The sequence below is a fragment of the Pituophis catenifer genome, unplaced genomic scaffold, assembly GCF_029215685.1.
Source record: "Pituophis catenifer annectens isolate HBS135680 unplaced genomic scaffold, rPitCat1.0.hap2 SCAF_1, whole genome shotgun sequence".
Classification (NCBI taxonomy): domain Eukaryota; kingdom Metazoa; phylum Chordata; class Lepidosauria; order Squamata; family Colubridae; genus Pituophis; species Pituophis catenifer.
In genome coordinates, this window is record NW_027256881.1 from 50006121 (window position 1) to 50029968 (window position 23848).

Below are 23848 nucleotides of genomic sequence, written 5' to 3' on the forward strand. Positions count from 1 at the left end.
CTGCTTCCCGCAGATGGTGCATGATTTCAGCTAAAGGCACATTTGGTTTGTGGGGTTTCCAACAAGTCTGATGTGCATATCCAGGTACTCTGAAAGACATTTTGCCTTTCAATAGAGTCAATGTACACCCTAAATTGGCCTGTTTTTCAAGGCTCTTTTCTAAGGAAAAAAAATCTTGAAAGAAATACAGCTAAAAACAAAGCCTTTCCATTACAGAATTAACTACCAAGGCCTGACAGCACAGAATATGCTGAGTGATGGGAAACCTTTTTCTGCACCGAGTGTCTGGAAGAACCCAGAAGAGGAGCTGCCCAGGGCACATGCGTGTGCCCAAAAATGAACTTCTGGTTTCAGCTACTGAACTTCCGGTTTCAGCCAGCTACTCTTCCAGGTTTCTGGCGCGCATGCGAACATGACGATCAGTTGGCCAGCGCGCATGCTCATGCAGGAAAATGGAAGACCAGCTCTTCCAGTTTCCGGCACTGCCGCATGCAAAAAGGCCAGCTGATTGTCATGTGCGCATACGCGCCAAAAACCCAGAAGAGGAACGGGCGATGCCGCGCATGCAAGGCAATATGGCTCCACGTGCCACTTCGGGCATGTGTGCCATAGGCTCGTCATCATGGGTCTAGCTCTTGGGGACTAATGAGATCATGAAGACTTTGCAACATTCTCTTGGCATAAGAGCTCATATAGTAAGCTCTTAATTGGGTCATGAGTAAGGTTCTCCAGATTTCCAAGGGAAGATTATTTCAGACAACCAGAGTCTGACAAGTGAAAAACACGGATTCCGATCTTCCTCTTGCTTCCTGCCCTTTCAGAGCTCTTCAGTACATGTGTACCGGAAGGGTAAGCTATATTTGATGCAGGTTATCTTGCAGTTAAGTGGCCACCTAGAAACATCATGCCAGAGGCGACTCTATGTGGCTTACATTATTTTATAGTTAAAACTAGCACTTTGAATTCTGCTAAAAACCCTACAGGCGGTAGCCATTGCAGAGAAGAGCTCAATGGCCCACTATTATATGCATGTGGCAGTTCTCACCTACCACAAAGCTGGCTGTTGCATTTTGCAATGTCCATGGAATTTCCAAAGGCAGCCTCATGTAGAATAAAATACAATAAACTCTAAAAGAAGTGACAATGGCAAGCAATCCAGGAAATAGCTGATGTACCTCAGTATAGAAGCGGACATAGCCAGAGGTGAATCCTACAACAATGCAGGTCCAGTCAGGACGGCCTGTGGAACTCCTGTCTCATATAAAGAACATGGAATAAATTTTATCATAACTTATTCTCATATAATGCACACACATACTTAAGACTTAATAAGATAATTTAACTGTTTAAAAAAGTTTGCACTTACCTCTTTTGACTTGCAAGGGGGATACACAATGCACTGGTTACACATTCACTAGAAGCAAAATATAAAAATATTAATTTCTTCAAGAATATTTCCCCACATAAGATATAAAAATTTCTCTAAAGTTTTAAAGAGAAAAAAATATATCCAAGCTTCTTTCCAACTGTTTTTGACCCAGTTAGAGGGAGAGTGGTCTCCAGAGAATGTGGCCCAAAGGAACTAAAAAAGAATACCTTTAAAAATCTGAATTATAAACATTTATACACAGGCCAGCATTCTTATCTATTCAATCTTGTCCGTGGCTGTTCCGTTATGATGTGTTTGGTACATATGCTTTTTAAACCTAGCAACGGATTAGATTTACAATTTTCCAACATGCCAAAATTTGTAAAACAGAATGTGCAAAACCATATGGACATCTTTGGGTGCATGAAAAAGAACTCCAGAGAAGACGTAGGTTGAAAGAAATAGAAACATATAGTACTTTATTTTTAACAATGCTAATTCAAGTGTCCCTTTTTCAACAAGGCAGGTATGTGGGCAAAATGGTGTATTAATCATGAAAACAAACTTACCATGAATAGTATGAAATGTTTAAAAAAGAAATAGTAATGTGGTCTGATAATAAGTACCTTTACTGAAAAAAATTGCTGAAAGGGCACACTGAACAGAGAAGTGTAATTGCACTCCCTCATTGAGGGTCGGAATTGAAATCTTTCTACCATCAGCCAGTCTAGGTAACCTCTGCAGTCTTAACTGAAGATGCCCAACCCCACAGATCCATCACTGTGGCTCAACATAATCAGATCCTCCCATTATTCCTTCAGGAATACAGTACAGGGTCTACTTCACCTATGGCCTACTATTCCTTTGAGAAAGAGGGACAAGGTATAAAATAAAACTGATCCAGCTGGTGATTCTATGGGAGATTTTTCTTTTCAAGGGAGTAAGGCAAGATATAGAGCAGAGATCTTTAAACATGGCAGCTTTAAGACTTGTGGACTTCAACTCCCAGAATTCTCCAGCCCGCTATGCTGGGAGTTGAAGTCCACAAGTCTTAAAGCTGCCACGTTTGGGGACCCCTGATATAGAGGATGATCTATGCCTCTATCCTGTTCAAGAATGGCATGATCTATGCCTCTACCCTGTTAAAGAATGGCATGTGGAGGACTAAATGCAATTGGAGTCACCCTCCCTTTTTTTTTTATTGCTATTATTATGGTTCATCGCATAGTCGGCCAGAGACCCAGACTGAATTTGGCATTTTTGTCTGCCTATAGCAGTGATGGCTAACCTTTTTGCCATTGCGTGCCAAAAGTGGGGGGGGAGTGGGGGGTTGCGCATGCCCACACTCATAATTCTATGCGCCCCGCCCCCCCCACACATGCACACGTTATCCCCCCACAATCCCCCCACTTTTGGCACGCGATGGCCCGGTAGATCCGTTTTTGCCCTCCCCAGGCTCCTAGAAAGGCTCTGGAGTCTGGGGAGAATGAAAAAACAGCCTTCCCCACCCTGTGTTCCCGATGTCCAGTGGGCCCAGAAGGCCCAAAAATCCATTGGCGCGCTGGAGCTGAGCTCACGTGCCCACCGATATGGCTCTGCGTGCCACCCGTGGCACGCATGCTATAGGTTCGCCATCACTGGCCTATAGAGTCCTTTCCAACGACCTTGGATAGGCAGAATGGATGATTGATAGCATTATAGATATTGTCACAGGATGTAAGCTGTTCCAGTAAATAACTTTCAGCCTCCTAATTTTTTATAGGACTTGACAACTGTGCTTATTCTACTACCCGAACCAGCTGCACAGTTTCTCAGTGTTTGAGGCAGGAAACAATTAAAAATAAAGACACTCTCTCAATTAAAGTGAAATCTTGTTTCCCATTCTTATCATCACTCTCTGTGGACGTAGGCCCTTCCTAAAATTTCAAGAACAACACCCAGGTAGCAAGAAATTATCCAACTATACTATAGATAATATGGTATTGGAAAACAGCAAGGTCGAATGTAGGAGTTCCTAAGACCTTCTCCTTTCCAAGCTTACATTTCTTCAACACTGCAAGGGCCATTCCAGCCAAGAGAGCCACTCCAGCCAACTGCAAATTGCATTTCTTCTTTCCCTTTTTCATTCTGTTTCCATTTTGCTGAGGAGAAGAAAAAACAATTAGGCAATGAAGTCTTGCCGTGTTTTAATTTCACATGAAATAGAAAACTTTTTTAAAAACTTTAGGAAGAAAGAAAGAATAACTTCTTAACTAAGAAGTCCATCTGTACATTTAGACTGAATAGAAAAATGGTAGTGCTGATCCAACTCAAAATAAAAATATATCTGTTTGCAGAAAAAGACTTTCCTGCCTCTTCTTCCTTTACAGCTTGCTGTACTGTATACTTTTCCAACTTCTGGAATAGTGTGGAGCATTAAGAAAGGGAATATGAAAAACTGCCAAAATTATCTTGTAGCAAGATAATATTTTTGCACTGTGTAAGCCATCTTTGAAGTCCAAGACATAGTTTTAGAATACAGGTAGTCTTGACTTACAACCAAAATTGAGGCCAAAATTTGAGTTAAGCCAGAGAGTTTGGAAGTGAATTCCCCCCCCTCCCATTTTATGATTATTACATGACACTGGGACACTGCAACCATCATAAATATGAGTCGGTTGCTAAGTATCCGAATTTTGACCATAGGTATACTGCAATGGTCATAAGTATGAAAAACGATCATATCTCACTTTTTTCAGTACTATTGTAACTTTGAATGGTCACTAAACGAATGGTTGTAAGTCAAGGACAACCTGTATTACTGAGAAATATTTATGAACTACCTGGAATGGCTATAATAAAAGCTCAAGTAGTTTTATAAATGATATTTGGTAACTTCATCATACCACTTTCCATTTAGGCTTCAATCAACATCCTTAAAAAGAACCTTACCTGTTTAAGTTTTGCATACCTGCTTATAAAAATAGTACTATATTGTCAATCACTTTCTTGAGATTATTGTCAATGACTACAGGTAAACTCCAAAACTGAATTAAAAAAGAAAGCATTACAGACAATGCTTAGGTGAATGACAGAAAGATTTCTTTTGTAACTTGATTTGAGATAGATCAGCATAACAGCAGATGACAAGGAAGTAATTATATCAGTTTTCACTAAAGACCAGTCGTGAATTAATTTTATATTTAGTATCTTCAATTTTACATTATAAGAAGCTTAGTTATGGTACAACTTGATGTGTATAAGCATCTGGTGAAACAGATGGTTATTCTTAGGCCAAGTTGCTCTATTATTAAAATATACCACAATAAAATTCAATGCAAACCTGGGTGATGTAATTTTTATGTAATAAACATCCTTGTGTTTTTCTTCACATTTTGCAATCTCCTTTGCCACCAGAATAGCTTTTCAAGATAACGGAGGGATCTGTAAAATTGCCTTTCAGTTGAGAATTCAGTGAGTCATCACAATGACTCCATCCAATTTAATTATTTTAATATCACCATTATAGATAGATAGTGGAGATGGGGGGGGGACAAAACTTCAACAATTTAAGAGAAGTGAATCTCTTCAATTATTTACATTACAAATAACAAGATAATCAATGGCCAATTTGTGTAGGAGCCTTATCCATTCTAAATCATGCACACATATGAAACCATTTTTCATCCAAAGAAAACAAGACGCAGGCAGGCAAGAAAGTAAGTCATAGGAACCAACATTTTCCAAAAAAAAAAAAAAAGCTATTTGAGAAGCAAACGTCTATCTTATCCTGTACTGGGGGATATATGTAGGGTTAAAATGGAATTCAAATTTATTAGCAAAACTTAAGTTATGGTATTAATTATCATATATATGTGGTTAAACTATCAAGAGAGGAGGAGGCTTATTATTTGCAATATCACCATACATTTCACAATATACCTCCTATCACAGATATAATATCAGTTTCAGAGATAAGTCTGTAAAACCAGTAGACTGGTTTTAATAGAATGGTTGTTATAAACAATCACTCTCCGGTTATCAGGATAAACAGAAACATTAGTGACTATCAAGGTATGTGGTTTAGTCATAACCTACTCTTATTCAGAATATTATTTATGAATCTCAATTAAAGATATTTACTGGAATATATTTTCAAGTAGAACAGCATAAAACAAAACACTTACGGACAAAAAACACTGCTTTCTGCTCACGAGCTATTACCATGAGATCATTTGCGGGTGACAAAGATATTACACAGTCCTGAAGCCAGGAACTTGCTTGCGTTTTGGATGCTAAGTCTTCTTCTTCTTCCTATAAATGTTGATTATTGAAGTTGTTACTTTCCTGAGCAAAAAATAACTATAATTTAATGTACAGTTATGTACAACAATATTAGCATTTAAGGAATATGCAAGTTAATAGTGTGACTGCAATCTTAACATATGGTTGAAAGCATTTAAACATTATCAAAATTATACATTTTGTTTTATTAATTGTAATATTGTTACCTGTCCTCAAATGCCATCAATACAGAGACAAATCACACAATACAGAGACAAATTATACATACAATAAAGGATAGCTGTATGGCAATCTGCATTCAACCTAAATGTGCGTATTATGCATTACAAATTGATTAATGAACTTCAGAGTTTTTAATGGATTATTCAAAATGTTTTGATACAGATATCGAGCCTGTTTATAAAATATATAATTAATATAGTAATTAATTTAATATTAAATAAATAGTAAATAAAAAGGCTTACAGGCTCTTGAGTTTCTGCTTCATCCCAGGAACCCCAATTCTCTTCTTCCCAGTTTGATGGTTTACCTATATTTACAAAACCTAGTTTAGTTTAGCAAATCAGAGCCATCAGTTACACGTGCTAAAATAAAATGCTGCATTCCATTGTTCATGAAAATATGATTATTATTTAAAATATTATTATTTTAAAATGTCAGAAATTCCTCGAGAACTGCTAGAATATCTTATAATCACCTAAACTGAGAATGAAAGTATGAAAGATAATCTACACACATTTTTATATTAATAACATAGGTTCAGTCATGCATTATGGCATGTCAAGCAGTTTCCACCTGTTTCAGAAAGCGATACAAGCAATAAAAAGTTATTGATAACTAAGTTGAAGGTAGGGTACATTTACCTTCAGTTACTAGTTCTAAAAACATTTCTAGACTGCACAAAAGCTGACTGAAATGGATTCAAACAAACCCATTTCTTCCAGGTCCTCTGAAGCTGAACCCTGTCTACAACCTTTCCAAAGAAGGAAAGTTGAAAGACTGGATGACAATTGTCCAGGACCATTGAGTCCAATGATGACTTCTTGATTACGAAAGCCCATTTCAAGGCCCAAGGGGCTAATCCTTCACCCAAGGAAATTGCGTTCATTGCAAAGAGCCAACCACAGGTCACCTGTCAGACAGTTTTACAGTAACCATCTAGGGGAGACCTAGATCTAACAAGCAGATGGTCAAGCTTACAGACTAGAAAATTTTGACTGTTCTTCAGGAGGCACAGAATTAAATTTGCTCCAGGTAAATCTACAAGACCTTACTTGGTCAAACCTTAAAAGACTTCATGCAGCTATCAATACATACAATTTCAACAGAAAACAAAGAATATTTCACTGCCTATCACCACACTGTAATCCCTAACATGAGATGGAGTCACTCTTTATCTTTCTCCAATGATGCTCCAGGCATCCTCTCCAACTCATTTCCTGGAGCTCCTTAGAGAACTAAGATTTGTCTTGGGATCAATGCAGAGGCAGAGGCTCCATATGGGCAAATTGATCTAAAAGTCCCATGCCCATTCTAGCCTATAACTAAGGCCTCAGCTGAACTGCCCATAAGATCCATGTGGAGATCCCCAAACTCCTGGAACCCAACTCCTTCTGGATTTATCAGTCATCTGGGGCAGAGCAATCTAACAGACATTAGCCCCTTCATAGTAGGTGGCACCAGTGCACCAAAAAGCAATCTGACCATGGCAATGGGATAATGGCAAATAACACCATTTAAAACCTGAACATGTCTCAACTACCTGAAACAAAACCCATATGCAATGTTTAACCCCCAGTAGGCGCCAGGCCTAAAATGACATGGGACAGGTCCATAGTTGTCAGGATCTCCTGAGCTGCCTTGGACTCGATGTCACCAGGTAGTAAACTGAAGTTCCTCAAAACCAAGACCTCAAGATCCCAAACACCAGCCCAGCAATGGAAATCCAGCAGCTTAAGCAAAGACAATGTTGTGAGCAGAGAGCACAATACAACAGCAACAATCTGATTTGTTCCATGGAGTCCAACTTCAATCAGAGAATTGCACTCATCTGATTATCTGCAGGGCAGAGCCTTTGAAACCTTTTTTCCTAAGGATGGTGATAGGAACAGATACAGAGTTTGAGGGTGCTCAAGATGTGGCATTTGGGTTTTGTATGTGTATGGAATTTTAGGAGTTTGTGACCATCTTTTAGATAGCAGGCATCACTAATATTCTGTCTCTCACTCTTTCTCTCTTTTGGTGTCTTTTGAGTTAATTTTGAGTCCTGACTACTTCATAGAGGTTTTCTTGGCAACAGTACAAAAGTGGTTCACCACTGTCTTTTTTGGGGATTTTTTTAAAAAACTTCCTTGTTTAGGACAGTGAAACAGCAACTGGCCCAAAGTCACCCAGTGGTATTCACCCCAAAGGAAGACTAGAGCTGCGGTCTCTGCTCCTGGTCTAGTACCTTCACTAGGCTCTCCTTTATCTCCATTGGCATACTAATCATTTTATCTGTCTCAAGTTAGTTTTTCAATAAGCTTAATGCTCTATGCAAGAAGGCTAAAACTGATATGTGCAGTTTGTGGAACCGTTAAATTTCAAAATGTGAAATTTTGCAAAACTTCCAGTCTCAAGTACAATACCAGCTCTTTCAGCATTTTGGAAGCATTTCAAACTTAATGTCTCAAAACATTTGAAGGTTGGAATGTTACAAAATACTTAGATAATGCATTTCACACGCAGACTGTTTTAAAACAAAACAGCCTTAATATATTTCTTTATAGGAACAGAACCTACTGTTTCATAGAAGAGAAACACTTGCTGATATACTACAGTATTCCTTTTAGATTCTCACTGAAGGCAATTTACTGAACAGATCTGCATAGCTGAATGAGTCATGATCATAAAACAAATCTGATTATATAGTGATTTCAATCACTTCATAAACATTACGTTTACATGGAAAAACTTATTTTCCCTTCAACATTTTTAGACGATTGCAGTATACATAGAAATTAATGAAGCAAACCTAGAAAGCCTCACTGATAAATTTGTTTTTATGCTGCATGAAGAAACAGATTTAAGGAGGAACATAAACACTATGGCTTTGAAAATAAAATGTCCTTTATATTAAGCAACATTAAGTTATAAAGGTTCATAAATCAATTTAGAATATGTACATGTATTCTTAAGATTAAACATCAAGCTTTAAGTATCACTAAAATTCTTGCTATATAATGGAAACTATAGCATACCTGCCTAACACAATTCTATAGATATTTATCTGTAGATATTCTGTAGATATTTTTCATATTTTTTATTTTAGAAATTCACAAGATGAGCAATACTGCACATCCAGTCATAATTTGAACACAATTTTTGATATAGTATATAAAGTAATATATTTAAGTAGATTTGCTTCATCTATTTCTTATGTATACTGCAATAATCTAAAAAAAAGTTGAAGGGAAAATAAGAAGTTGATCCATGTAAACATAATATTTATGAAATGATTGAAGTAGTATTTGAAATTATCCAACTCCCAAATTATGTAACCTGGGTGATTTTCTAAAGCTTCATAACACCAATCATGTCATAGTAATTCAATTCATTAAAACAGCATGAAATTTGCTAAGGAAGTAGCACTGTTCCATATGATGCATAATGGCAAAATTAAACAGTTATTTCAACAGCTTAGTTGCTTTTATTATGTGGATGTTTCTTCACTGAATATTAAATCTATGTCACGAGTTAAAAATCAGTTTAAACAAACGTCTTTTAAGTTTTTCAAGACATGCCTCCTCATTCTATAAATAATTTCTTTAAAACCATTTTTATAAACCTTTTCCTTAAAACCATTTTTCTTATCTAATTAAATGTAGGAAAGAAATTATGTAAAGGGCCTCAGAAGGCTGTTTGCCTAACCATTTGTCCATCAGCAGGATAATTCTTGGGACCTCTACTGTGATCCATGTTACACCACTGTTTCACACGCTGCACTGGTTGCCAGTTTTCTTTCAGGTTCAATTCAAAATATTGGTTATCACCCTTTTAAAGTTCTTCATAGCATTGGTCCATGCTACCTGAGGAACCGTCTCACCCCAATGGGATTGGGCCACCCCACTGGTGCCGGCAAAAGGGGCATGCTACAGACCCCATACAGACTCCATCAGTCAAGGAATTCTGGCCAGTAAAGTCCAGGAGAAAAGCCATTTCTGCCATGACTCTCATCCTTTGAAACAACATTCCCCCCCCCCCCGGCCAGGTGAGATCCATACCACCTTTTGATCTTCCAAAAGGGCCTAAAGACCTGGCTCTGCCAACTGGACTGGAACCCCAATGGGGGCATGTCATCCTAGACGTGATTAATAGATTAAGATAATATCCCATCTCTTCCCCATGTAACTTGTTCCCTTCCTTCCCATCTTGTTAATTTTAAACCAACTTTAGTGTTATTATTATTTTAACAGTTTAAGTTTTAAACTTGTTTTTATATTGTCAGCAGCCTAGAGACATCATGAGGCTAAATGGGTAGCATATATATTTACTAAATAAATGAATAAATTCTCCCAAAATCTAGCAGGAGTAAATTTGGTGTGCAGGGAGAAGCAAGCAAGAGAAATAAGTTTGAAAATCAGCTGGATTTAGGAAAATGTTCCCCAATACTGTATATCCATATGAAAGAGGAAGTTGGGCAGCTTCTCAAAAGGTTGCCAATTCCTCATTCTAAGCCTCTCTCCTACTATTATTTTGGCCATGTGATATACAGCAGATCTGTTCTGAATGGGTTAAAAAGACTTGCAGAAGCTATTCTCCACACACTTTCCCTAAATTAAATACCAATTTCCATAGGTAAGAAAACAAATAGTTACTAGTGGGATGAATCTTACAACTAGAACTATGTTTACAGTCACTGGCAATATTTTCACTCAGAAAGCAAGCCATAAAACACAATCCCCTCGCTACCACAAATTAGGTAGTCACATTTCCTCCATTTGAGGAAACTGCAGAGATCAGTATATCTGGAGTGCAACAGAAGAGCCTCATCGATATTATCCCATATCTTCTTTTTCTCCAATTCACCTGCTTCACATCGTGCTTATAGATAGATCTCTTGATTTTTAGTTCATGTTACATTTCACAAAACTCTGTTAGACAAATGAAGGAAAAAGAATCCACATTAAATGAAAAATAAACGCCAGGGGTTCATCATCTCCATGCCACGTTAATAAGCATGGCAGAGCAAATGAGTGAAAGATTTGTATCATACTACTCATGACCAACTTCTCAGAGCCAAGATGCTACCCACCAATATATGCACTTTTTCTTGCACAGGGTAAGACATGAGAATACTGTATTATGCGTATGGTTCATGACATATTAATTAATGGAATAAAATAGAGCATAAATGAATACACTACATGATATATTTTTCAAGAAACGGTAAACTGTAACATGGACTGCATTTTGTTTGCTGAGAACTCTCCGAATTGATGGTAGTTCATGGGAAATTGTATAACCATTGAACCTTGTGATCTCCTATTTTGGTTAACCATCACTGAAGATAAATTATAACTGTATAGCTAAGACTGGTTACTAGAGAGCAACCGTGAACTTCTTAGCTAATAGAACAATCCTCTTTAGATGTTCCTGTGTTAGCAAAGAATTAGGTCAATTAAAACAGATGTACAAATAAAATCAGAAACCTTTCTGTTTCTAATTAAGATTTAAGAAGGACTTGTAGATTTTTTCCTGAATTAGATTATTTCTAATTATATACACTGCTTATATTACCCAAAATAAAATTAGTTTTCTTAAGTATAGTAGCTCATTAGTCCATCTACCTTGGCTAGTTTGTAATGTCTATAGCAGTGTTTCTCAAACTAGGCAACTTTAAGATGTGTGGATTCCCAGAATTGTGGATGTCAGGAATTCAACTACCATGCAGGCTGAAAAATCCTAGGAGTTGAAGTCCACACATTTTTAAATTGCCAGGTTTGAGAAGTACTGGACTATAAAGTTTGCCAATCTAAATCCGTATTCATTGTTAACTTTACTAGTTTATTGTAACATATAAAATTGACATGATTTAGTTATTTAATTAATACTGGATATTATCTGAAAATCTAGACTTACTCAGACTTCTGTTACAGATGTTTTGACACATATGTGGCATTTGAGCTACACAAAAAGTTTGCTAAGAGAAAATAAACTTTGGTGCCTTCTGAGCTTAGTAGTTTGCTTGCAGATGTTTCATTATCTGACTAGGAAACATCATCAGTGTTGGTAATATCATCAGCATTGATTGTCACCTAGAGTCAGGTAATGAAACGTCTGCAAGCAAACAACTAAGCATCAAGGACTCCACAGTTCAATCCTGAGCTATGTTCTATTCTGTTCTGTTAGAAAATAAACTATCTACAGTATTCATGTTCTCATCAATAGCTTCTAAGGCCTATGTGACTCTTGTGCTAAATCATACTTTTGTGCATGAGTGTAGGTGCCTTCGAGTCAGTACTTTTTACTCCTGGCAACTGACTGGTCATGGTAGTTTTCTTGGCAAAATTTCAGAAGTGGTCAGTCATTGCCTGCTTCCCTAGGGCTGATGAGTGACTAGCCCAAGTCACTCAGTTTATTTATTTATTTATTTATGTATTGGTTCGATTTATATGCCGCCCTTTTCCGGAGACTCAGGGTGGCTTACAATGCGTTAAGCAATAGCCATCATACTTTTGTATATATCTTAGTAGGGCTTTCGGGGGGCCCCTAAGCGGTGTTCTTTTTTATACAAAGTCAGCTTATTGCCCCCACAAACCGGGTCCTCATTTTACCTACCTCGGAAGGATGGAAGGCTGAGTCAACCTTGAGCCTGATGAGATTTGAACTTGCAGTAATTGCAGTAATTGCAGGCAGCTAGTGTTATTTAACAGTGCTTTAGTCTGCTGCGCCACCAAGGCTCTTGAGTTGCCTTTGCTCCTAAAGCAATACTGTAATTCAGTCATCCGTTTTCTAGCCTGATGCCTTAACCACTACACCAACTGGCTCTCTAAACTCTAGGGTTTTTTTGTTGTTGTTGTTCATTTTACTTATTTTAACACAAATGTTGCCATTAAGAGTTTGCTATTCTATTGTGGAAATGCTGTCTTTGATTTCAAAAATCATTATGTCAGGTCAAGTCAGCTTGGTGTTGGATGTTTTTAATTAAAACACTGATCAGGCTCAGCCAGCATTTGCAGGATCCACAATAACTCTCCAGATCGTAACCAGGATATTGATATTGAGTAACCACTTGGCCCTAAAAGTACTAGGTTCTTTTATAAAGCTGTCCAGTATCAACTTAGTGACCGATTGCTGCAGACTCCATCCACAAGCCCCTGATCCTGAATCAAAAATAGGAAACCCGATACACACGTGGTTCCTTATCACATTACCTGGTGCATATGGGCGGAGGGAAAAGGAAAAAAATACATGGGTTACCTACTGCAGTCAAAAAATTTTTTAAAAGGACCATATCTACCACACATATTTACCTTTTCTATGGTCTTTTTACAGGTTAGACCCATTGAAAAACAGCCTGCCTGGGGAGATTAAGTTGAAGGGATGACGACCCCCAACTCTGCTTTATACTTCTTACATGCAAACCTGGAGCTAAAAGAAGTGGAAGGATGGATGGATGAAGGCAAGTCCCTCGCTGGCACCGCGGACAGAGGATATAATGCCAATTTCGCCACCGCTACCCTCAGCCCCGACCCATCTCCTCCCACTCGGACTCGGGGCTCGAGGCTCACTCACCCCCGCATTCCTTGGCACCCCACGGTTCCCCCGCGCCGCTCTGCCGCAGATGAGAACACAGGAAATCCCGCGCCGACTCCAGGTCCTGGAAGCTGCAGAAAGGCACGAGAGTGCAGGCCATGGCGACGCCCGGGTTTTTTTTCCGCGGCCGAAGCCCCGCAGGCTCCCCACCCCCACACCCCCCGAGTCGCGAGCTGGACTGCCAACCCCACCCGGAAGCGGTCAAAGGCCCTGCAGACGCTACCACGCATGCGCCGCGCAGACCAGGAAAGGGAGGAGAATCAACCCGGAATGCCAGCGCTGTCCACGTGGTTTGGGGAGAGGGGCAAAGTCATCGGGCTGCGGGGCTTCGGTCGGAGTCGGCGGGGTGGATTGAGAAGAGGGGGAGGCCAAAGCCTTCACTGAGGCGTTTTTCTTTAGCAGCTTCTTAGGACGACGGCAGATTTGCACGACAGGCTTAGACACACACACACCGTCAGTTATTCAGTGGACACAGATTTCCGGATGTCCCGGAACTGTGAGTTGTCCTCACGGGCCGGCCTTGCGAAAGCGATCGATCTAGTCCCGGCTGTCTTCATTGGAAGGGAGCTGCAGGCAGATTAGGAAAGGGATACGTGCTTTAGATGCAACAGATTCCCGGTTGTAAGTCCAGAGAATACGGTAGCGTAGGCACAAAGTAAAAGACCCCATTTAGGGTTAGGCACGAAAAGAAAATTTTATTCCAAAGCCAAAATAAGCCGTAAGTTTTATTGAGCTGTCTCTGCTTGATCTCGTTCGGAAGAAACAAAACCTGGAAGTCCGAAGAGATTCCCAGAGTGATTTCATAGAGTGAGTAAAGACTGGTGTACAGCATCCCACTCGGGTGAAATCCAGCAGGTTCTGGAGAACCGGTAGCGGAAATTTTGAGTAGTTCGGAGAACCAGCAAATACCAACTCTAGCTGGCCCCAGAGCGGGGTGGGAATGGAGATTTTGTAATATCCTTCCCCCAGGAGTGGGGAAGGAATGGAGATTTTGCAGTATCCTTCTCCTGGAGTGGGGTGGGAATGGAGATTTTGCAGTATCCTTCTCCTGCCATGCCCACCAAGCCACACCCACAGAACCAGTAGTAAAAAAATTTGGATTTCACCATTGATCTACTCGCTTCTCCCAGTATGTCATAGTCCACTGGCTCAATGACCCCAGATTTCCGGTGCCTTCTGTGCCTCCTCTCAGCCATCACTGGGAGACCCAGGCCTTTTCTCTCTCTCTATTGCTTCTCTCTAGAATACTAGTATTGAACAACACTGCTGCAGGGAGCATTCGAATATTTATGTTTCAGCTCAGGATAGGCAACCTGGAACAGCTGCACCACATAAGAACAGGTGCCACATTCCTAGTAGAGAGGTTTCATTTCATTCACTTACTGTGATAAGTTGTGAAATAAGCTTTTTTTGGCTGAGCAAAACTTTTTTAAACAATGATTTTAGTGTGAATCTAGTTAAAAGTGTTTACTATGTGAACCTAATCAGTTGTGGTTTGTTAAACTTTACTTAAACCATGGATTAGTACAGTGTATGAGCCTAGCAAGAACTAAATGCTTCTCTCCACCAACTGTTATGTTAGGGACAAGCATTTGCTGTACTCACATAAGCATATTTTCTCCTCCCATGCATAATCCTGCACAATTATGACAGCAATCACAGAAGAAACATTTGCTTATAAGTAGCTCCCCATATAGATGGATTCACAAAAGTATCAGTTATAAGGGTTAGGCTGTATCTTGAGATCGTCTAGCTCAACCTCCTGTTCTGTGCAGGAATCCCCTTCTGTGGATGCAATCTAGGATTATTTTTGTTTTTGTTTTGCTTTATATAATTATTGTACAATAAGTGCACACTGCTGCAAGAAAACAGTCACACTGCGATGTATCTTCAGCTTGTGATCCACCAAAAACCAGTTGATTATTTTTCATATGCTGATTCTAAGTATGATGTCACCCATTGCCTTTTGAGTGGGTTCACCTATACATTGAGTAAATAAATAAAATCTTACTCATGTCTTTGGTCTTTTTTACCCAAATTAATCATTCTCCATTCCTCTTTCTTAATCCATTTTATTAATTTTTACCCAATTCCAACTAGTGAAAATCTTCCTGAATATGGATACTGTCCTCAGTTCACTATACCTCTATCTTTGACCTTCCAATCTGATAAATCATGTTTACTAACCTTTATCCAAAGCATTTATAAATAGTTGAACCATACGAATATAAGAACAGATCACTGCAGTATACAATTGAACACTTCCTTCCAGCTTGATACAGAGCCATTGACATACACCACTTAGCATAATTTAATACAATTATTTGGTAGTAGCATAGTCTGACTAATGGTAGCATCGTTTAGTTTATATTTTCTACTTTCTCTGCTAGGATCTCATGGGAGACTCTCTCAAACACTGTGCTGAAGTCAGTATACCATTTTGTCCATTGCTTTCCTGTGCTCAATTATTCTGTCAAAAAAAAAAAGAGATCAGATGGTTTGAAGTCAAATCATGATATATCCATGTTGGCAGTGGTGGGATTCAATTTTTTTAACAACCGGTTCTGTGGGCATGGCTTAGTTGGGGGTGTGGCTTGGTGGTCATGTGACTGGGTGGGCGTGGCTATCTGCATAGGGACTACTCAGAGGGCTGAAAAAAGTGATTTCTGACAGGTCCTCGCACTTTTGACAGGTCTTCGCACTTATGACTGGTCATCATTTATGCCCATTGTAGCATTCTTAACCATGTCACTCATTTCACAACTGCTTCTCTTCATCATGGTGAAAAGATAGAGCAAAAACAAAAAATGTGAGGACAGTCGTAAGTTCGAGGACTGATCAAAAGTGCGAGGACCAATCAAAAATAACTTTTTCAGCCCTCTGAGTAGTCCATATGCACAAAAGGACTACCCAGAGGGCTGGAAAAAGTGATTTCTGAGAGGTCCTCGCACTTTTGACCGGTCTTTGCACTTATGACTGGTCATCATTTATGCCCATTGTAGCATTCTTAACAACCGTGTCACTCATTTCACAACTGCTTTTCACCATGGTGACAAGATAGGGCAAAAACATAAAATGTTAGGACAGTCGTAAGTTCGAGGACTGGTCAATAGTGCGAGGACCAGTCAAAAATAACTTTTTCAGCCCTCTGAGTAGTCCATATGCATAAAAGGATACAGCAATAGAGAGGGATGAAGGAAGGGAAGGAAAATTAGAGTAGGAGTGAGGGTAAGAGAGGGCGGAAGAGAGGAGGAGAAGGAGAAAGGAAGAGGAAGTAGGGAGGAGAAGAAGAGGGGAAGAGAAAGTAAGAAGGAAAGAAAAGAGAGGGGTGGTAGGTGTGAGGAGAAAGATTGCTGTACAATAAAAAAGATGAAAGGGAAGAAAGCCAACCCCAAACAAAGATAATTAATTAAGATAAAGAATGAATTGTTAAACTTTAAAGAATAAAAGAGAACAAATATGAATAAATAGCAATAATTAGAAACACACATACAAACATACAATGTATTTTCTTTGAACAGAGTATTTGGCTGGTTCACAAATTTAAACAGTGTTTAGTCATTTCAATTAAATTTACAATTTCTATATTTCTTTTTTGCCATATTTATTCCTCATCTATTTTTTTAAAAAAAAACAATATTACCCTTCATCCTCATCTCTAATCTTAATCAAATTCAATTTTTCCCTTCTATTCTATATTATACCCCTTCCCATTTGTCATCTATTTTTATATCCACCCTCACATTGGTTAATTATGTAATATTACAGTTGTTTAATAGAAATTCATTTTAATATAAATCAATTAGTTATATAACTATCTTTTTTTTATATTAATCAATATGAACATGAATATTCCAATTACTTTCATGCAATCCAATTTCTTACAAATCAATTAATTATATTTACCAATAATAATAAACCAAATAATTTCCCCCATATATTTCTCCAAACCTCAACTTAACCATTTCTGCTTTCAACACAATATACAATTAATAGTATCTCAATTATTACAATTCCCTAGTTAAATAGAGCTTTTTTTCTTTTGTATTTTAAAATCTTGAACTCTCCTCTTTTGCCCTAAATTTCCCATTGTTTGCACCTACCTTTTTTGGTGAGGAAAAAGAAGAAGAAATCTCTCTCTGCCTCATTTTGTCACGTTGCAGCAAAGACCCTGCTTTACTTTCGGTTTCGCTTTTTCAGCATAGCTAGACTAGGGGGAAAAAAATCCGCTTGAGCACTCTTTGCAGAGAGCAATAGAGCCCTGGCAAAACAGCTGAGAGCAAATCAGCTGAGAGGCGGGAGGCCGATCTAATTAACTTGTGCTAATTAACCGATGCTGAAGCTGAAGGGGCTGTTTTTTCTTGCTGTTTGCTTGCAAGGAGGTAAGTGCTGCAAGGTACAGGGCAAAGGGTGGGGGCCACCCTCCTTGCCATTTAGCCCCTCCTGCCGCCCCCCTTGCCTCTTACCGCCCCCTAAGGCATTCCACCGCCCCCCAGGGGGTGGTACAGACCACTTTGGCAACCACTGGCTTAACTACTTAACTATTTAACAACTGGTTTTACTGAAGTAGAATCCCACCACTGGGTCTACCCATTTATTTTTGCAGGCGTCGGTCTACTCATTTCTTTTCTTTTAACACTGATCAGCTGTAGGGCGGCTCTTTGAAGCCCCGCGGCAGCTGCGAGGCCAATAAAATTATAAAAAAACAACGAACCGTTTGTTAAATTGCTGGCTCGCCCACCCCTCACCCCCTCACGGAGGGGCGGGGCGAGCCAGCAATTTAACAAACGGTTCGGCCGAATCGCCTAGAATCGGCAGAATCCCACCACTGCATGTTGGCTTCTTCCAAGCAATCCATTTTCTTCTAAATGCTCACTGACTGACTTCTTAATGCAGTCTGTGGTCACTCATATCTTTTTTTTTTTTCTCCTGTTGGAAGAAAATTCTGGGTCCAAATCTACGGTAGCTGGGTTTTGTAAAGAAAACACAGGGCAAATCGCTCTGAGAAGAGTTTTATTTTAACAGCATAATATACAGAATAGCAATTGAAAAGTAGCTATGAGGTTAGAAAGCTGAGAGTGGAAGTACTTATAGTGACAACTGGATTTTGATTATGAAGTAATGGATATTGATGTAAAGCATGCTAGATGTGTAAATTCAGATGCTCTTGTCCTGGGAGCGTGAGAAGTCAAAAATAGGGTTTAATCACGAGATATATATTAGATGGTATGGTGTTGTATGAGGGGTCTTGCATAGTATTGTGATTTAGGAGATTTCTTTACCTTGAAGGGATTTTGCTTCTTGGCTCGCTTTCCGTGGAGATGCAGTTTTGTCATCTTTAGCCTCCATAAGATGAAAGACTTTTTAGGCTTCTGCTATAACCTTGTTGATTAGAGGAGACTTTTGCCTGTGAATGGAGGTGGCCCAGGTTGCAAGTGGTTTTTTTTTTTTCTTATTTCCATTTCAAAAATATTTCTCTGGCACTCTGCTTTTCTTCAGTAGTTTTCAAGAACTTAGAAAGGGACTCCCAAATGACATCTGCAACTTCCTTCAAGAGTCTTGGATGCCGTTCTTGGGTTGAAAGTGAATACAAGTCCATTGTCCCTTCATCAGTGCTTAATTTGTGAAGAAAGCTGCCCAAATAGCACAATAACATTGGCATTCAAGTTTTCTGTTCCAGCTCATTGGACAGAGTGGGACCAATTTTTCCAAAGAGGTGGTTGGTTCTCTTTCATTAGATATATTGAGAAAACTAGATAACTAATTTTTGGGGTGCTTTCCTTTAGAATTCTTGCATTAGCAGAGATTTAGACTCAAAGGGCTATTTAATTCAAAAGCATGAATTAAAAATATAAGGGAAAAAACTGAAAAAAAAATATAGTAGTAAGATATGGAGTGACTCTTAAGATATCCCACAGATACTTCCTTGTCCTCATACTATTATAGTAAGTTTTAAAAATACCATAGTGAGAAAAATTAGATGAAGTAAAAGGGGAAGAGGGTTGGGAACTTTAGAGAGTTCTGCATTCGCTTATTTGTCTTCAGGAATTTGGTTTCAGAAAATCCTCTGATAATAAGGGTCCCCAGGCCATTCCCATACACAAAAAATGAAAAAAATGTTAAAGTGATGACCTAGAAGCAAAATGAAGATCTCTTTCACAGAGAATTTAATATAGTGTATGATCTAAAATATAACCCACAATTGTCAAAATTCTTTTGTAAAGTTTACTGAAAAATAAGTGTTCCTTTTGTACAGACTTTTCTAATACTAATTAATAGCTTCTTCATTGCAGTCCCATTGCTTCCTGTCATTTATGAATTCAAATAGCAGTTAAATACTTTTTCTTATTTACTCTTAGAGTAGTCTTCCTGAATTGCCCCAGTGTGAATTTCTGTTTAATGGAGGGTTAATTACTGGTTACTGTGCATGTTATTTTTCTTTCCTTTCTTTAGCAAAATTACTGTTCTTGCTATAACAGCCAAAAAAAATAAATAAAAGACATGAAAAAAAATCTATAGCGAAGAATTTCCTTGGCAGCACTGGAGTTATTAAAGCATGCTGTTACTAATATTTGAGTTTTTAGCAGCAGGGAAAATTAAAACATCAGGATCTGTAAACAGGAAGTCTCCAATAAAAGGCAAAAGGGACTAAATGTTTCACAAGCCAGCAACTGCTTATGCCCCCACCCTTCAAAATCTCCAAATGGTTTTCAGATGGGGGTGGGGTACACTCATGAGAGGATGGGGAAAACCTGAATTGCAATGGGCATCTAAATTTCTCAAAAGAAATGAACAAATAAAGCAGTGGTTAGGAAATCTAGATGGAAAATATAGTATGAAAATCAACAGCTGTCATAGCCAAGTCAGTTAATGCATCTACAAGATTTTGATGCTCTGTGGTTCCTATCCCCAGCCATTGCAATACCTGGTTGGGGAATTCTGGGAGTTGAAGAACGCACATCTTAAAAGTCGCCAATGTTGAGAAACACTGGGCTAGCTCATAAGAAATGACCTTCTGCATCTTCCCGCTTCTAACAATCCACTCTTTTACATTGTGTTTTTGGCTTTTCTTCTTTCTAGCAAAGAGAACCATTTTTTTATTTATTTCCTTTAGTTTTCAAAATCTACCCTAGTCCAATCAAATGACTGTTTGTAGCTTGCCCAGAATATAAAACAAGTTATCTTTTTAAAGTCAATTATAATGATTAATTAATAACTGTATAATTGATTAAAACCAATTATAAACATAATGGTCTGCAGCATAAACTCCAACCCTTAAGAATATTATAAACAAGAAAAAACAGTAAGATGTGGATTAAAAAAAGAAAGTAGGGGGAAAATAATGCATTAAACAAATTAAAGAGAATGCAGCCTACTCTAGTTCTGTTTTCAACACTTTCTTTAAAAAAACCAGCAAGGAGGGGGCTAGATTGATCTCGGTTGGGAGACCACTCCAAAGGACTGGTTTTGTTATGGAAAAGCAGCACCTGGAACTTCAGTCCCTCCAATCTTTCAGAAATGTGGGACTGTAAGTAGCTTTTCCCTGTTGTTCTAATAGGCTGCAAGGTGTTCCAGACTAGAACAATGTTTTTTAAACTTGGCAACTTTAAGATGTGTGGACTTCAATTCCCCAAATTTCTCTGTTGTCATGTTGACGTGAAGTCCGCTCAACTTAATATAGCCAAACTAGAACTAGACACTGCAGCATTTGGATTTTAAATTCCAATGATTACAAGAAAGTTTGTCCTCTAACCAGTGCCAGCCGAATCTGTTCAAACATCCAAGAAGAAACTATTTAAAAGTCCATATTTCTGAGAAATCTGCAAGGCTGAAACTAGAAGGGACTACTTTTCAGTGATAAACCATGTTGCTTTAAGGCAGCCTCCCGATGGTGATCAGGCTAGTTCCCTTTTTGCTGCTTTTAGAAATATATGAAAAATTGAATTATTTCAGAGAGCTTTTTCTCATGTTCATCATACTTGACATCATTTTGTTATTTTTTCCCCTTATCAATTATTGTTTATTTTGTTTTTGATATATTTTTTTGGTCTGGGATTCTTCTAAGCACTCAGAGAAGAGAGATACAGGAATTACATTATGTCATGCCCTCATGTATGCAAGTTTACATAATTTCCTCTTTTACAAACCTCTCAGGGCTGGGGGGGGGATTTCTCTATTTTTACAGTGTATAGCTCATACGGTATTTTCAATAACAGGGACCACCAGGAGACATTGCATGATTTACACAAATGTATAAGTGACTCACAAATTTTAGGGCCAATAGCTGAGAAATCAAGGTAGGTCCTTTTCTATTCTGTAGCTGAAACATAAACTATCTCTTGTTCATTTAAACATAAATTGCTTCCAAAAGATGTATAGAATTCCATGTCTCTCTCTCTCTCTCTCTCTCTCTCTCTCTCTCTCTCTCTCTCTCTCTCTCTCGCACACACACACACACACACACACACACACAAAGAGAGAGAGAGATACACCTTATTTATCTCTTTTTTTTTAACATTGAATAACTACTTTTCAGCACTAATGGCTTTTCAAAGGATATACAGATATTAACCTTTAACCATTATCTCAAGGCACTTCTACTGTGGAAATCCTCATGATCCCAGTCTGTAACATTAAACATTTAGCAGAGAAGACTAAGCTGGAGATAGAAGTAAAGTACTATGGATACTGTAGAGAGATTGATAGGGGAACTTGAGACTTATATTTATTAATAGAATTTTGAAATCCACTAGTAGGAATCGGATGCAAATATTTATTTCAGCCAGCATACATGCAAGAAGTTTTAAAAACACACATGCTTTGTCCACAAATTTGTGATTGGTCCCAGAATTATATTCCTAAACTCTAAAAATCTACTCTTGATTTTTTCCCTAGCTGTTCTTTTTGAGCAATCTATTTTGTGGTGGTCATATTTTTAGATTTGGCAGCTGTTAGACTTTTGGGAGTCAGAAATTCTACTTTTGCTATCTTCTAGTCATTCTTTGATTTAATGAGATGTATGCTAAAGGCAAATGTGATGTAGTGGTTAAGGCATTAGGCCACAAACTGGAAGACTGTGAGTTCTAGTCCCACCTTAGATACTGGGCCAGTCACTTTCTCTTAGCCCTAGGAAGAAGACAGTGGCAAACCACATAAAAAAACCTTTCCAACAAAATTGCAGAGCTTTGTCCAGGCAGTCTTCAAGAATCTGACTCAATTTGGAAGGGGAAAAAATGCTGAAAAAATCATAGCCATGTTCTGAAAAATGCACCTGTAGAAAAGAGACTTCTACTGTCTCTTCAATGTTTATTCCATATATTCTCATTCCATCATTTTATGGTATTCTACACAACATGGGTTCTAGCAAGTGATAAAAATAGAAAATTTAAAAACTGTTTAAAACAAATTCAACAAAATTAATAATTAATAATGAGAGCCACAGGTCATATGAGAAATTAAACAAGCTATAGGGAATAAAGTTTTTAAAAGTTTATTTTAAAGTCATATAAAAGGATTTTTATTATCTCCTGGGGCAAACACTCCATAAACCATCATTGAAAAGTGTCTGTAGCATCCGTCAAATTGATAGATACTGTCAGTAGCTCAGAAAGTGCTTGATCATATTCACACAGATATTCTTGACTGAATCAACCTGACAGAGCATTAGGCGAATAGAAAAATATTCTCTATGGCAATGTTTCTCAACCTTAGCTATTTATAGCTTATGTTTCTTAACTTTAGCTACTTTAAGATGTTTGGACATCTACTCCCAGAATTCTCCATGCTTGAATTCCACACATCTTAAAGTTGCCAAGGTTGAAAAACACTTTTCTGTGGTTTATAGATTCCTTGCGTAGCACTGCATCAAACTCAGTTTTTCGCTGTTTCTAAATTATAAAAAGGAACTAAAATTGTGGAACGTTAGAGGAGCATGCTCCAAGAAGACTATCCTTTGGGAGCAATGATTCACCACATTTATTATTTTTTTCATTTCGAAAGTTATTCAGCTAACCTTTCTAAATGAGCACAGTAAGGATACTAGCAGTCTACAAAAAACATTACTGTTGGATGTTGGTGGAAGAGGATGGGCAGTTTCTTCTCTCTGCTAACATGTTCCTGCATTTCTATACTTCCTACAAAAGGGTGATGGAAAAATTCTATGATTCTATAAAATGTGTAACTTAAAATAAGTAGCTTGAACATACAGTGTTGCATAACCCAGCTATAGGTATATATGTGGGGGTTGTTGTTGTTTGTATAGTAACCTGCATAGGCAGGAACGTAAACAACTGATTAGAGAAAAAGTCTGCAGCCAGGAGGTGTTCTTGACCCTCTTTTTCTATGGCAGATCATGTACCCAGTAATGCTCAGGATGATCAGAGCTAGAGCTGAAAACTG

General features: G+C 38.3%; 1 protein-coding gene across 1 annotated transcript in view; it reads right to left on the reverse strand.

Annotated features, from left to right (window-relative positions):
* Positions 1-13565, reverse strand: part of RAB3GAP2 (RAB3 GTPase activating non-catalytic protein subunit 2) — a 55845-nt gene extending 42280 nt beyond the window's left edge. Inside the window, exons 1-6 of the mRNA XM_070932399.1 lie at positions 13430-13565; positions 6118-6182; positions 5536-5662; positions 3411-3510; positions 1367-1414; positions 1176-1251 (exon numbers count right to left, since the gene is read on the reverse strand). Coding sequence (XP_070788500.1) covers positions 1176-1251; positions 1367-1414; positions 3411-3510; positions 5536-5662; positions 6118-6182; positions 13430-13550 — 537 coding nt within the window. The 5' untranslated portion in view covers positions 13551-13565. The remainder of the gene's footprint in view (positions 1-1175; positions 1252-1366; positions 1415-3410; positions 3511-5535; positions 5663-6117; positions 6183-13429) is intronic.
* Between the last annotated feature and the right edge of the window lie 10283 nt (positions 13566-23848).